Source organism: Strongylocentrotus purpuratus, unplaced genomic scaffold (genome assembly GCF_000002235.5).
Source record: "Strongylocentrotus purpuratus isolate Spur 01 unplaced genomic scaffold, Spur_5.0 spur5_scaffold_3, whole genome shotgun sequence".
In the NCBI taxonomy this organism is placed as follows: Eukaryota; Metazoa; Echinodermata; class Echinoidea; order Camarodonta; family Strongylocentrotidae; genus Strongylocentrotus; species Strongylocentrotus purpuratus.
The window spans coordinates 36,421,301-36,437,624 of record NW_022145609.1 but is presented as its reverse complement, the minus strand read 5'-3'; the positions used below and the strand labels follow the sequence as shown (position 1 = coordinate 36,437,624).

Below are 16,324 nucleotides of genomic sequence, written 5' to 3'. Positions count from 1 at the left end.
TTGGCTTTAGATCTGGATCGATGTGTCAATTTTGAGAGTTTTATGGTGTCCTCAAATTTATTTATTTCCCAACTTATTTGTCATGCCAAGGCCACCATACATACAGTTGCAGACTTCACGTGGGCCAACATTTTCGACAACGTCGCTGAAGTTATACCACACATTGCACCGAATTGCTGTGGCCATATAAGTATGATATTGTTTTTTCTTAGTTTATGTTTCCTAAGCATATACGTTCTATTTAAGTCAATAGTGTTTGATGCCTTGATCTCGAGTGTAAGTGCATACAAGTAGACCCTATTGCAACATATACCAGTGATTAGTCCCATCGACTGGAAATTATGTCACGCTCGTCATCTGGTCATGCGAGTTAAAATATCGAAGACGAAGCTTGGTCTTGGAACTGTGGAAGGGAAATGAAAGTGAGAGAGCGATTTTGTTGTTGTTGCAGTTTTTTGTTGAAGTGGGCATGGTATAGGCCTAGTCAGACATAGTTCTAGAGCTAGAGAAGAGTCTAATTTTTTATTTTTTTTAATATTGAAAGAAAAAAATCTTATCAGTAGGGGCGCTGTTCTGAGAATAAGGATCGTCCACATAGAGTAAAGGAGCCCGTAATCGGCCAGCTCCCGTTTTCGGCCGATTGGTTGGATGCAAGGTAAAATCACTCTAAAATACATCGCATAATAGCGTAACACATATCCCACACATACCATACCATGCCAGTGTCACTGAAGAACCACATTTGCAATGAAAAATATATCCTAAAATATCACATTTTAGCGATGTAATCGCCGGTCCCGCTACCCGAATCTGAAAAATCGAGTATCTTACGCGTGTCTGTAAGAAATATGGGTACCATAAAATGAGCTTTATTTCAAGTATTTTTCAGATTTAGAGCCCGATTTTGTGCTAGTCGCAAGCTCAAAAGTATCTCATCGCATGTATTAAATCAATGCAGCCGCACACCGCGACGCACACACGATATCTCTGTCTAATTCAGATTCCAACTTCCGATCACCGCTGTGCCTGTCTTCGGCCAGGCGAGCACCAGGGAGCTCAGGCGTGGGATACCTGCTCCGCCCGCTTGTGCTGTACATCAGCGCGGAAACGCACGGTGCGCGCGAGCGCTTCCTATTGACTTTGTACATGCGGCCGTAAACTGAAACGCTCGGCCGATAACCGGCTCCAAAACAGTGAAAATTGAAATGAATATTGTCATGGCAATTCGTGATTTTTTTCTGGGATTCTTTTTTTGTTTAAATAATAATAATATTTGCTTCATGATTTGAACAAGAAATGATAATAAATAGGAAGTAAAGAGTCCTAAAAATAGGATTTTGTCTTAAGTGGCCGAAAACGGGCTCCTTTACTCTAAACGATGATCGTCTTCGTAAACACGTCCTAAAAAAATAAGGATTGTCCGCATTTTTGTAAACGATTCTTATTTCTGATCAGCGCGTTGGCGATGCAAAAACTGATTCCGCGATGATGCTCCTTGATGTATTTTACATTTACTTTGTGCAGAGAATTTCACGTTATGAGCGATAAATCCTTGGGAAGACAGACAACCCATAAAATTAAACGGTGAACTGGGGGTATTTTATTACACGGAATCCATTTTTTGCATTGCCAGTGCAGCGCGCGGCTCGGGAACCCTACCCTACACCTGCGATTTGTCTGTGTTTACAAGGATATCCTTGTTTATGCGAAAGATCCTCATTCTCGGACCAGCACCCTTGGTGCTGATGAAATTAATGTTCTTGGGCCTTGCGGGTCATACAAAATTTGGGGGAAGACAGTAAAAGTCTTGGCAATTTTAAAAAACTAGTGTTATTTTTTTTAATATCCATTCTTTTCGGATACCTTCTTTGTAAATTGTAAACTAAATTTTTAAAGTTGCTAGCAATATTTTGTATCTTTTTTTTTGGGGGGGGGGGAGAATACCGCTTTTGATTTAAACATTTATTCATTTATAGATCTATATATATATTTTTTTTCTTCTCCATTTGCTATGTTTTCTTTTTATATAAATATATGTTTTTGAATCCTTTTTTTTATATGATTGTATAATTGATGTATACTTGCATTTTTAGTCTTTGGACTTTTTAACAAGTCGTGAATAAAACCTCATTTGAATCTTGATTCATATATCAATTATGCCTTTTGCTTCTTTAAAAGTGTTAGAACAGACTTGAATTAACTTCCTCTTATTTCTTTTACAGTCGGGTAGAAATGACAGAAAAAGGAAATACCCAGGTGGGGAAGAAATCTCCAAAGAGAAAACATTCTGAAATGGACAGCTCCACTGGTGATGCTAAGAGTAAGATTAAGAAGGTCAAGAAAATGGACAGCTCCACTGGTGACGCTAAGAAGGCCAACAAAATGGGAAAGGTCAAGGGAGAGATGCTATCACCAGATCAGAAGACTAAGCTAAAGAAAGAGATTCATGCACCAAATGGAAAGGATAAGCTTTCTAAGGTCTCAAGCAAGCCCAGGTTCAGTGCAAAGAAACCAGCCCCCAAATCAAAGGAGAATTTCACCAAAAAGTCAGGTCAGAAGGGTGGGAAGCCATTTCCCAAGCAAGGACACTTCAAGCAGGATAAGCAGACTAAACCTTGGAAAGAAGGACAGAAGGGCAAAGAAGGCGGTGATGAAGCTGGTGATTATTAACTTTCTTGCTTCATTATTATTTTTGTATAATTTTCATTTATAATTAAATAATTGCAATGAAATTCTGGTAAGAATCTTATTTGATTTCAGGTTTTTAAAGCAGAAAAAGGATTGTGGTGTTTAATTTATTTCAAACAATCATGCAAACAAACCCCAAGAGAGAAGAAGCAACTAATTCATAACGATTACCATTTTTATGTTTCATTTAAAGGTGAATTGGTATTAGAAAATGAAGATGATTGAACTCCATTTTTCTTTTATGAGTTTAATTAGTCAATGAAAATACACTGATGACTTTTGATTGAATGAGAGAATATTACTTACTTTAGGAGTGGTTTAATCAAATAATGAATGTTTTTAATTGCTCATTGACTGTTTTTAAAAAATGCCACAGTATGGTGCATATATATGCATAAAGCATAAAATTACCTTTTTTGTCCCCCTTCATTTAGCAGTATTACTTTTTTGATCCCTTTTGTATCTCACCTTACAGAAAAGACCAAACGTCCTAAGTTGGAGGAGCTGAAGAAGAAGGAGAGAAAGCAAGTCAGGAAGCAAATGAATAGCAACTTTGAACTAGCTCAGAAAGCCAAAAACGCTTGGGAGGTTGTTAGAAAGTAGGTATTATTTCTTTAAGAGAGGCAGGAAGTGATAATGAGAAAAAGCTTTGCATCATTGCATTTGATTGCAATATGAGGGCCTTGAAGTTGGAGTGCGGGGGGCAATTTGGATTATTGATTCTAGTCTCTGCATAAAACAAAAGAGTAAGAATAAAATATGAAAATAAATAAATTAATAGAATTTCAAAAGAGTGCTACAAGTATGTGAACAACACTTCTAAAATATTACGTACATTGAGGATCCTGATTTTCAGTGATAAAGCAAACCACTTATGATAGTGGGTTCTTGGCACTCTTGGCACTCCACAATCAAGGAAACAGACATTTGGAAGTTAACTTTCCATGTTATGTATATTCATACGTTCTTGTGGAGCAGATTCAAAGCTGTGAGAATAGATGAACCATACTTTGCTTACTCTTCCTTTATTTTACCATTAGCAGAGTTATTCAGTGTGAGATACAGGTGTAACGGTAACTTCAATTTGTCATTTTTATTCTCTCAGACATAATTGCAAACCAGAAACGAGGACCAAGCACATAACAGAGCTGTGTGACCTTCTTGATGGACGAGTGTTGGATGTAAGTTATGATTATTTACAAAGTTCTTCTGGGGAGTGTTTCACAAAGACTGAGATCTACTTTAAGTTGGACTTAACTATGGCAGGCTGTTCATGTTTTCTCTGACCATTTCCTGGCATTGTTTTCTCAAGGGATTTACAAATTGTGGTCACCAATCCTAAGAATTTACCTTTTTTATAGTTCATTATTGAAGGAAAAAATATTATCTAAAGATCATGATTGAGAGACCAATAGTTAGAGCAACCAGTGGCATGAATGGCCTTCCATAGTTAAGTCCAATGCAAATTTGATCTCAGTATTTGTGAAACACCCGCCAGATCTTCATGGAATTAAAAAACACCAACTTCATGTGATTCTATTAATCTTTGGGTATTTCAGCTTAGATATCTCAGAAATATTTGAATGAAGTGAAAAGCTGGGAACAAAATATAATATTCAGACAAGTATCTTGATAATTTGGAATCAAATGAAAACAGCTTGTGACCTAATAAAAAGTTTAATTATAATTGTGATTTTATTATCTTGTTTTGCAGTTGGTGAAGGCCCATGATACGGTTAGAGTGATCCAATGCTGTGTTCAGTTTGGAACCCCTGAGCAGAGGACAAAGATATTTGAGGAAGTAAAAGGTATTTTATTGATGATGTATGGTTGGTACGTATATGCATGCAATAGATGGCACATTTGATTAATGTCCTTCTGTGTCTAGCTCTCATGACAGCTAGGGGCAGAAGGGCATTGGTTCCTATGCTTTTGTTTAGAAATTTTGGGCTTGCACCCAGCAAATGAAGAACGCATGCTCAGCTCAGCTCCTCTTCAGTCTTCTTAACAATCAAAGCTATTGTCCTAATGGCGGACTGATAAATGTTAATAGGTCAAAATAAGTCTGGAGAGCTGAGGTATTTGTTTCCAGTTGGTTGTGGCTGTGGCAAGGGCCAGTGATGACTTAGTGGTAGAGTTGCTGCACTGCGGGTGACAGATGGCAGGTGTTTGGGTTGTCTGTCCATTCTCGTGATCGTGTTATCTGAAGAACCGATTGATGGGTTCCTGCTAAACTTGAGTCATGTATGTATCTTACAGAGCCAATGATCTGAGTAGATTTTGGGGTCACAAGATCAAAGGTCACAGGGCTCATCATGTATGCAAAAATAACTTGTGATCGCATTATCATTAGAACCGAGAGATGGATTACTATCAAACTCAGGACATGCATTTATCTTGCAGAGCCATGTATATATATGAAAAATAGCTAGTCATCACTATATGGATTACATTCAAAGTTGAATTTTAAAAATTGTAAAATCGCTCTATGGCGGAGGCATCATTTTTTACTGTGCGCAGTCGAAGATCCGTCTAGTTTAGCCTTTGATTACCACTGGCATGGGATATTATGTTCCCTTGTTTCAGTAAAATGCAGAGGCAGAGCAATTCTGTTTCATTCTTACCCCAGTAACATCTGATAATTGTGATGTTACTGTTTTAAAAATGAAATACAAGATGTTAAGTCACCTATTGAACCCCTAACTCTAAGATAGATCATGAGCTCTTTTGGCGGATGCAATCCAAAGATTTCTTTACAAAAACTGAAATTACTTTCAGGAAGCCTAACATTCAAAGCTCCTATACTATCAAACTTAGGTATGTTTAATGCCCATCTGGCTTTTGAAAGAGGATATTTAGAAGTTCTTCAACTTTAAAATACATGAGGCTTATGTGAGACAGACTAAATGTAAGTCATATCCAATTGTACCTTCTGTGTTTTAACTGATACAAATATTTTGAGCAGGAACCAAGCATTCATAGTCTCTAGAAGACTGAAGTGTAAGATTGAGTTTTTTAATAGATAAAGCAGGTTTTGTTCATGTCACCCCCCCCTTTTTTTTTTTTACACACAACAGAATGCAAATAAACAGCAAAATAAGAATTTCTGTAAGATGATAATCATGCTTATTTTTACACCATTGCTTGCCCGGAGAAATATGATAGAAACAATGTCTAGAAGCAGAAAGGACATGTAATATCCATTCCTCATGTATAAAACAGTTTGTGCAGTGCTTTGGTATAAAATACAAGCAATTTTTTTTTACCAAAAAAAATGTTCACATTCTCTTAATTCACTGTATTTGAGGATTGGCAAGTTTATTAGCACAGTAAATTTCAAAAGGAGCCTCAAAATCAGATGAAGACAACTATATATAAAGCAGTAAACTTCAACTGTGCCGACACATCGTATATAGATTTCGGTTCTAGGACAATAATTCCCTGTTCAATCATCCTCGGAAAATCACCCCCCCCCCCCCTGAAAATTACCCCCCAGAGAATTGCCCCCGAGGACATGAACCCTCCAAGGACAACTTGGGTAATTCTCCAGGGGGTAATTTTCTGGGGGGTGATTTTCCAGAGGACAATTATCCTGATGATAAATTTCAAATTTTCCATTGCCTCACCAGATCATATTGTTGAGCTCACCAAATGCAAGTATGCCAAGTTCTATGTGCTGAAGATGTTCCGCTACGGCTCCAAGGAGCAGCGTCTGGCCATCATGCGCTCGTTCCATGGTAAGGTCTGTCAGCTGGTGAGGCACAAGGAGGCTGCAGAAGTGCTGGAGGAAGCCTACAACAACCACGCCAATGCCCAGGAGAGGTCTGCTCTCATGGAGGAGTTCTATGGTGCTAGGTTTGCTGTCTTCAAGGTGAGACAGGATGATTTATGGTACCTGACTGCTATTAAAGGGATCATTTAGCAATGTTAAATCTGAGATGCATGGCCCTATGTGTTATCAGTGTCTGTGATTTGGTGTAAAAATGAATCCCTCCAAGAATTGCACTTCAAAGTGGTCATGAAGTGCTTCAAAATAGTAAAAATCTTTGAGTGACCGGTTTTACCATACTCATTTTCCCAATGTACTGTAGTGTGATAAAAAACGTTTTTGATTTCCAATCATAAATATCTTGATAATCAGGCAGGCGATCGGCTTGTAAAAGTCATGGGATTCCTGACTGACCTAAAGGGTTATAATTATGGTTGCAGCTTAGAATCTGAGGCAATGATGCCCAATCCCTTTAAAGAGAGCGAGTTGATTTTAGAACTCATATCATCAATCAGAGCCTCGGTCAAGAGGTTCTGAGGTATTGCAAGCCTCTTTACAGGAAGAACAACCAAGTCGGCTGTGATTCATAATGATGTCAGAGTATTTGTGCAATTGTCTATGAACCTGATATACGCTTTAATTCAGCTAGAAGGCTTACAATGGACCAACAGTTGAATTTTAGAATTCATGCCATTATTTCGAATCTTGATCAGGAAGATTACCGTTGTTGAAATTTCCTCATCCAATGCAATTGTGATTTCTTTGAAAGATGTTTTCGCAGCTGAATTGTATGATGTTTGATGGGCCTTACGGTATCATTGTTAACATAATTGAAAAGAGGTCAGATTTTTAAAGCTGTTAATTATGTCATGCGACTAGGTTGAGGATTCAACTATTTTTGATAGGCCAACAGGTTCGCTTTGTTTAGACTTGTTCACGCATTAATGGTATTTCCACCAAGTCTGGTGTCAGCGAATGATGGCCTTCTTCACATGGAAACTGACGACCCTCTCCCTTTAACTCCTCAGTCTACAGGTATACACACCCTTGATGAGATTCTTCAGAAAGACCCCTCCCTTAGACAAGGTATCATGGATCATATGCTGAAAACACTCACTCCTCTGCTCGATAAGTAAGTCACTATTCCATAGCCTTTAGCTTTCATACCTTTCCAAAATTATTTGTAGCTTTTCACAATTGTCCCAGTGTAGCTTTAGGGTCACTTCTATGTATATGTAAGTTCCCTCATTATAAAGTACATGTATGATGCACTTTCTGGAAGGAAATAGAACTGCATGTTATACGTTTGATGTACAACGTTGAAATCAGAAAAATGACTGTATCACAGAGTGACCTTCAAAATGATGAGGAAGGTATTTCATTAGTTACTGGTTCTGGTTCAGTAGGATTTACATGGATAGATGTGCAGAGCCCACTTCACTACTTATATGTATAGCTACTTGCGCCCTCTATATAACAAACAATGCACAATCGGTGACCATTGGTCCCCCATGTTCCTCCTTTTCTTATTTTAATTGAGAGCTGATTTGATGAGGTAACCACCTGTCCAGTGACCTTGCAGTATGGCCTAAACCCCTCTACACTAGTACAGATGGGCTTTAAAAACTGCTCATAAACTCATTATTGTTTGTCTCCCTATATCTAGGACTGTCATCAAGCACACTATTGTACATAAAGCTATTTATGATTTCTTGCTGCATGCCACTGAGAAGATGAGAGCAGTAAGTATCCTTTCTTCATTCCTTTCTTATTTTGAGTAACCGTTTGTCTTTTTTTTAAAGGCAATATTAACCATCTACTAAAGCCTTCCAGATATGATAATGATTACAAAGCAGTGAGAAGTATATTTAGTTTGCTCACACTCTAAGTATTCCAAGACTTGCATGCAAGAAAATGTATTTTATCTCTGACAATCGTATCACTTCTAAGTTCTAGTACAATATCTTATTTTTAAAATAAAGATTTGGATTAATTATATAGATTTTATATGTATTTGTATAACTGATGGTCCAGTCAGACAAATTATATGTGTATTGTAAGGGATTTTGTAAGTTGAATATTTGCGATAGAATATTTCAGCAAATATCAAATTGAGATAGGTAGTCTTCATGACATTTTCAAAATGGTGGTAGCTTTCATTTTGTGTCTTAAAATTTATAATTCTGATGAAGAGATTTCAAGGACTAAGCATTCAAGACACTTTCTGTCTTATTAAAACAGGAACTGATTGAAGCTATGAGAGAGGTAGTGGTCCAGATTCTACACACCCAGGATGGTGCTAGGGCAGCTATGCACTGCCTCTGGTATGGTACAGCAAAGGTAAGGAATTGATTGTCTGACTGACTGATTGATTAATACACCCTTTCACGGTTACAAGAGTGCGCAACAATACACATGCGCATCTGAGAACATTGATGGCGCAATGTTCACTCATAATTTAAAATGGAGGCCTTAACCGTGGAAGGGTGTATTGCTTAATTGATTGACTGAGTGACTGACTAATTGACTGACTGACTGATTGACGGACTGACTGATTGATTGATTGATTAAATGATTGATGTATTGAATTTACAGTTACTTGGCTGCTAAGAAAGCAAATAACTTCTTAGGTAGGGGATTAAAGGGCCCTATGGCTTTACAGCCTTTCGGATGGTGACGTTAAAGGTCGGTCCCCAGACTTTAATAATCATATCTGATTGATTAACGTCTTTAAAAACCCAATTACACACACACACACATCCTATCTAAGAGGTAGCTGAGGATGAATGGTTCGATGATCACCCCTAGGCAACTGAGACTGCATGCTTCCTCCCTGTCGTTGAAACCATTAGACCTCACCATAGCACTTTAAATATTTTGAAAATTTCACTAGAGTCGGTTCTGTTTCACATCAACCAAGATCAGCTCATTGATAATAACTTTGAGATGTTTCTGTTTAAAGTTACTTTAAACATGTAACTTACATGTAACTGAGGATGCAAAGGTAATGGGTTTGAGCTCTATAGGGGTAGAATATCCTTGGCAATTTATTAATTTACATTTGAAACTCTTGACCCAGATGTAGTAAGTGAACACGTAGGAGAATTGTTCCTTGAGTTCCATTATGCTCTGATAACATGTGCTGGAGCTAAAGCATGTGTAATCATTTTAAAGTAGTAGAAGTAGTAGTAAAGATAAGTAAGATGTAGGAGTAGTAGTAGTAGTGGAGTAGTAGCAGCAGTAGTCCTACAAGAACCAATAGGGACTTTTAGATTTGCGTGGACTGATACGTGTGACGTCCATTCAAGGCAGTCCATTAAAAGGACGTCGATCGTAGCAATCCACATTGTCGTTGTGCAAATCTAAAAGTCCCTATTACTACTTCTACTACTACTACAAGTAGTACTAGTAGAAGCAGTAGTAGTAGTATGTATTTTTGAAGTCATTTCACTGGGCTGGATGAATGACGTATCCGCAAATATTTTGATCAAGAAAGTATGAAATTGGTTGTACATGCTCTCATCACAAGTAAGCTTGATTATTGTAACAGGTTGCTGTTTGGAATGCCTGATTCTCTGAAAGCTAAGTTACAAAGAGTCCAAAATGCATGTGCAAGACTTGTCTATCGTCGGTCGAAATTCACTACAACCGCACCTCTTCTGAGAGAGCTCCACTGGTTGCCAGTCCGTCAAAGAATTTCATTCAAAATGTTGTTCATTGTTTATAAATCATTAAGTGGTCAAGCTCCTAGTTGCATAACAGAATTACTTAAACTCATAGTCCATTCACACAGTCCTAGCCTGCGCAGTTCCAGACATAAATTATTGTTCTAGATTCCCCATGGCAAAACTAAAGTAACTCTTGGGGACCGTGCTTTTGCTATTGCCGCCCCAAAACTATGGAATAGCTTGCCAATAGAAATACGAAGCACTCCATCTCTCAACGTCTTCAAATCCAAATTAAAAACATATTTGTTCAATTGAAAGATCCCATTTTGTAGAATTTAGTTTAAAAAAAGGAGCTCTGAACCAGCGCAGCTGAATATATTTTGTATAAAAGCTGCGCTATATAAATTTATTATTATTATTATTATGTAACATCTATTTCCTTTCTGCTCTCATACTGTAGGATCGTAAAGTGATCATCAAGTCCTTTAAGACATTTGTTCAGAAGATCTGCAAGGAGGAGTTTGGACACAGAGCACTATTTGCACTGTTTGATTGTGTGGATGATACCAAGATCGTCAGCAAAGTCATCCTTGAGGTATGGCCTTTAAATTATTTTTAAACAAGTTTCAAGTTTCAAGTTATGTGTTTCCATTTTTATCTAAAGTAACATAATTGAACATGATGTACATGAATAATAATAATAATAATAATCTTTTAAAGTCCACTCCAAATTTTATTAAACGAAAAATGGAAATTCTTTTTGCCCAATTGATCGTGAGCCCTGCAGCCACTGAGCAGCGCCAGATCGACGTTGCTCTATCCCTTAATAATTATAACTAAACATACAATATAGGAACATAATGTACAAATAGTGATGATAAAAGATACAATCATAAGTATGATAAATACATTGAAAAAGCTAAATACGGTGGAGGATCTACTAAAAAGCAAAGCTTGTATTATGTACCGGTACGTCCCTATGAATGGTTGTGTATATAAATTTGGATATATGAATTCCAAAAGATCAGACAATACTTCAATACCATTGACTCGGTTATGATTACTCATCTTTTTATGCGTGTATCCATGTGAAGTGATGATGGAAATATTTGATTTTCAATTAAATTCAATTCAATTTTATATTAAATTAAATTAAACTAAATTAAAATTAAATTATGTAGGAAATGATGAAAGCTGCGTATGAGGTAGCGACGGACCAGTATGGACGAAAGGTCTTGCTCTATCTGCTGGTTCCAAGAGACCCATCTCACTTCCATCCAGACATCGTGAAGCAACTACAGAGAGGGGATGACAACCCCGTCAGGTAATGCTTTACTTATTTATTATTTATTTACCTCCTCTGTGCTGCAGGCACACTCTCTGATCAAGAATGGTCCTTGACTTTTAAACTTTAATTTTCAATATTTGTAATATTTTTTTACATAGTTGAACAAATAAACCAATTGGAAAGGTCACCCAAACAAACCATTATTTAGGATGTAGGTTTAAATATATAACTTTTATTTTGATTATTAAAGCTTGCTGGTATTTCCCCCTTTTAAAGCAGGTTTTATGGAAATGTAAACTTTTTTTTTCATCACCAACATCATCTCTATCATCATCATCATCATTGTCATCATCATCATCACAATCATCTTTATCATCATCGTTATCATCATCATCATCATCATTATCATCATCATCATCTTCATTATCATCGTCATCATAATCATCATCATTATTATTATTATAACTATGATATTTATTGATTGTTATTACTGAAATAATTTGCACCATGCAAACACATATTACAATGGCTAATATTACAAAGTTTACCCTATTGTTATTGCAGTAAAAAGGAAAGTGCAGTGAGGAGAAAGGAGCTTTTGGAAGCCGCATCCCCTGCTCTACTAAAGCTTCTTATCACACACACCAAGGAGATGGCTTATAGTAAATCCAACAGTCAACTAGCATTGGCTTTGCTTCAACACATAGAAGGTGAATATTCTCCCAATACAATGCAGGGTCACGGTCGCTGTAATACCAGAAACTTTCTTGAACTAAACTGAAATGAAAGCCATCGTCACGGCAAGAATATCTTGTGAATTGCGGAAATTTACTATTGTGTCAGTTGCGATTCAAATAATTAATGGTAGGGGGGAGGGGCATGTAAACACACAGTTCAGGCTTCAGTCTTCCACCTGGGTTGGATTTGAACCCAGGATCTTTTGTTCAACTGGCAGACCTTGATCTCACCGCCAAACGGATTAATTCTTGGCCATTTGTGGTAATGCAATATTTTGTTTGGTCAGTTGTGGGTCTGGTATTGGTCTCTTTGGTATGACTGAGGTATTACCGTCTGAGCCAACTCGCCTCGTCCTCCTTATATCAAAATCATAAGGCTTTATGATTGAACCTTCAGATGTTGATGGTTAGTTGGTTGGTTTGTTTTACCTGATTGCTATTGAAAGCATTTTTTTGCTTGTAAGAGAGCGACCAGGGGACAGACAGCTTTAAGTCCACTCCGAGGGACTAGGTTATGAGATCAGGATTAATGTCTTACCGAAGGGCACTAGCGCATCAAATTGATTTTGAACCTGCCCCCCCCCCCCTCCCCCATTTATGGGACCACTGCTCAACCACTAAACCATCATGCCTCACTCATGTGTAGGTCCCCTGGTTTCTTACCAACAAGAATATGCATGTTTGTTAAACACAACTAGCCAACAAGTTATTTTCTTGTCGATTTCTCAATATGCTAGGTGACAAGAGTGCAGTGTACAGCATGTTGGCCACTCTGGCAGCTGAGGAGCTGGTGCCGATCCTGGTCAATGACCCAGGCAAAATGGATGAGGTGAGTAAAATCATTATGAAACAAAAAGTTCTGATAATTAAGTTAAATGTGATTTCACAAAACCTAATGACTGGTACATCATTTGCTCAACATGACAGTGGTATCTGCCAAGTAAAATGATTGTACCTTGAATGTTCAACCTGACAGGAAAATGATAAGTTACTGCCATAGAATATTTGTACCGGTACCTACATGTACATGTAAGCAGAGTGATGAGCAGCAATTTATAGGAAAATTGAGCTTACAGTCTAAAACTTTGTTCCCTAACAGAACTCAAGCTTTCCATTTAGTTAACATGCAATTTCAGACAAAATATCAGTCACTTTTGAGTAAACTGGTCAATGCACCCATACCCACTTGCATAGAATAGGGTACAGATGGAACTGCACCCTGACTTGTGTTCTGAGCCTGGTACTTTAGGTTAAATCTTTAACATTCTTCATACTTCTGAATACCAGGAAAGATTGTTTTGCTTTTGTGTTGATTTTAGCTATAGACTAATTACTCTATATGATGATTGGTACTCAATTCGTTGTCATGTAGAGGTGTCGTGGACGAGTGGATACGTCGCCGGACTGTTCTCAAGGTCCGCGGTTTGAATCCCACTGCGGCACTAATGTCCTTTGGCAAGACATTGATCTACATTTGCCACACTCTACTCAGGTGAAGTAAATGGGGACCAGTAGGAAGTAATTCCTTGAATGCTGTGAGCACCGAAATCAGTAGCCTGGCAGAGCCGGGGTAATATTGGAGCGCATTGAGCACCCTGCAGGGTGGATATGTGCGCTATATAAATATCCAATATTATTATTATTATTATTATTATCTATTCCCTTCTCTACCTAGATGCACATTGTTGAGCATCCCTCTGGACATCTTATGTTCAAGAGGTTATTGGCTCATGAGAAAGCAGAGAGAGAGAAAGGAGGTAAGATATGTACAAAATTTGTGCTCAAAATAAACCAATTTACATTTGCCACTCTCCACCCAGGTGAAGAAAATGGGTACCCAGTAGGCAGAAATTCCTTAAATGCTTTAGTGCCTTTAATTGGGGCTTAGCTAATGATATGATACTTTGTTTTAGGCACAGTAGAGTATATTCATATACTAGCTGCGCTATATAAATGGACCTATTATTATAAAGACAGCTTTGCAGAGCCAGTTCAATCATTTTGTCTTGGAAGTATTATTGTACATGATGAAGTCGTCTCACTCCTTAAGGAGTATTGTGTATGTGAGGGGATGGAGGGGGGGGGGGGGGGGGTAGTGTATTGTCTGTCACTAAGTTTATATATGACGTGGATAGCTGTCTGTAAAGGTTGGGTTGGGTCACATGGGTGGGGAAAATGTTTTCAACAAAATTGTTATAGAGGGGTGAAATCTGACGGAGTGAGAAGTTGTTGCCTTTTTATTGATCTTTGGATCTTTGTTATAAATGCTTTTGTTATTTGCCAATAATGACATTTTTTATGACACATTTTCTTGTAGATGTATCAAGCTCATTATCCGATTGCCTCCTTGAAGAGCTGTCTGATGAGAACATCCGATCTTGGCTCAGGATAAACAGAGGTGCCTTTGTCTTGGTCAGGTATGCATCACTATTGTCTTTTTTTCCTTATTTCATGTTATGCAGTTTTGTTTCTTATTGAGAAGCATTCACATCTATTTATTTACAGTACATCAGAAGCATATATAAAGAAAAGTGGGGCATAGAACCAGAACGCATGGTTATTTTCTGTGTCATTAATATGCTTCTATATGATATGTAACCAAATCTTTAGTTTAACTTAAAGGTTTTGTCAGCAGGTAGTGCACTGTTTCCATCATTTTTCAGGCATGCCACCAGAAATGTTGCTTTATTTACATTGTTGTGTGCTATATAAGACACAATATAGCGAGCAACGTTACCTTTACATTGTCATGTCAACACATCATCGATTCACCCTGAGTACTGTTGTAGAAAGTGGAGGACCGATGGGACATCAAGATTTGCCGATACAAAGATAACTCCAATGTTGTTTTCACTGTTGCGAATGTTCCATCATTCTAAACAAAAGCTCGCCAATGAGAGATGCTCTATCAAATGCATTCTCATATTTTGTAATTGTTTCTTTCTTCCTTCACCCATCCCAGCCTTGTAGAATGTGGAAATGACGCTGCCAGGAAAAGGATATGTACAGTGTTACAAGAATCCCGTAAGAATGTGGACAAGCTCACATCAAAAGGTGTCCAGGTTTTGAAGGAGAAGTTGGACCTCTAGTACTGAGATGTACATTAATGGATACCTCGGTGAAAGTATTTTGTAAATAATATTCCGTTTAGAGTACAGCCAAGGAAAGAATCAGCCGGAAAAGATTGAAATTGCATCAGTTATTCATGATATGATTGTTTCCGTTAATGTCTTCTAGCGGCATTGGATAACAATTTTCTTTGATTACAATTTGTTTTGTCTGTTGAAATGATGATTTTGACAATAAGAACTCTTTGGTATCAGATTAACTTTTTTCCCTGAATCTTGACTAAACTCTGCTTTGGACAAACTGCTCTGCCCTTTACGCTGTAAGGGATCTCAAAGGTGAAAATACAACTATATTTACTTCTTGTTGGCCTCTGCCACCAGGATGCTTGATGATTATCTTTAAATTAATATAACAGTTTGTCTCTACTTTTGATGAACTATTGAACAGTGACCTATACTGGCATATACATGTATATGTACAAATGATACATGAAATTGACAAAATGATTTTTGAAAATGCAAAGAATCTGTATTCTTAGCAGGAACTCAGTATCTACAATACAAAGTTCATAATGATCTTGTAGCCCTGATAGCACTTGCACGTTCATTAAAAACTTCCACAGCGTATTATGCCCTAATAATGCTATACAAATCAATCAATCAATCTGTCAGTAAAAGCGTTCTTGCATGGTCTCTCTCTATTGTTTGCATATACATTTAGTATGCCTACAGGCTCTCCTTAAGCTATCCTCATTCAGTGCCGTCACAATAGACCAGTTCACGGTTAGCACATGGCTGCAATGACCCCGAATATTCACCGATCTTCAAAACATGAAGAGGTCCCACTTTGTATATTTTGAAATAATCACTCCTACAGCGATGGAGATGCTACATACTTAGCTTTTGTTTCCCCTTTTCAAAGAATACTTCCACCTGTGTATCATGGAGTGCTCTGCTTTTGCATAAATGAATAATGATTACCAGTACATAACTTTCATGAGCACGTTTCCAGTATTCCGTCTCCGTGTATTTCACAATTTGTTCTGCAATGACCTTTATCTGCTCATGCTCAGACTGCAACCGTGAACTGGTTTATTAAAGAACAG

At 37.6% G+C, this 16,324-nt stretch overlaps 1 protein-coding gene across 1 annotated transcript; it reads left to right on the top strand.

The window, feature by feature from the left end:
* The first annotated feature begins 71 nt into the window (after window positions 1-71).
* On the top strand, window positions 72-16,085 carry LOC583455 (pumilio homolog 3). The gene is made up of 16 exons (XM_030996067.1): window positions 72-190; window positions 2,223-2,659; window positions 3,164-3,287; window positions 3,794-3,869; window positions 4,403-4,496; window positions 6,318-6,559; window positions 7,486-7,589; window positions 8,124-8,199; window positions 8,699-8,797; window positions 10,586-10,720; window positions 11,307-11,449; window positions 11,978-12,123; window positions 12,888-12,979; window positions 13,826-13,907; window positions 14,468-14,567; window positions 15,113-16,085. The coding sequence occupies exons 2-16, from the start codon at window positions 2,233-2,235 to the stop codon at window positions 15,237-15,239; spliced, it is 2,067 nt and encodes a 688-aa protein (XP_030851927.1). The 5' UTR covers window positions 72-190; window positions 2,223-2,232; the 3' UTR covers window positions 15,240-16,085.
* Window positions 16,086-16,324: the final 239 nt, after the last annotated feature.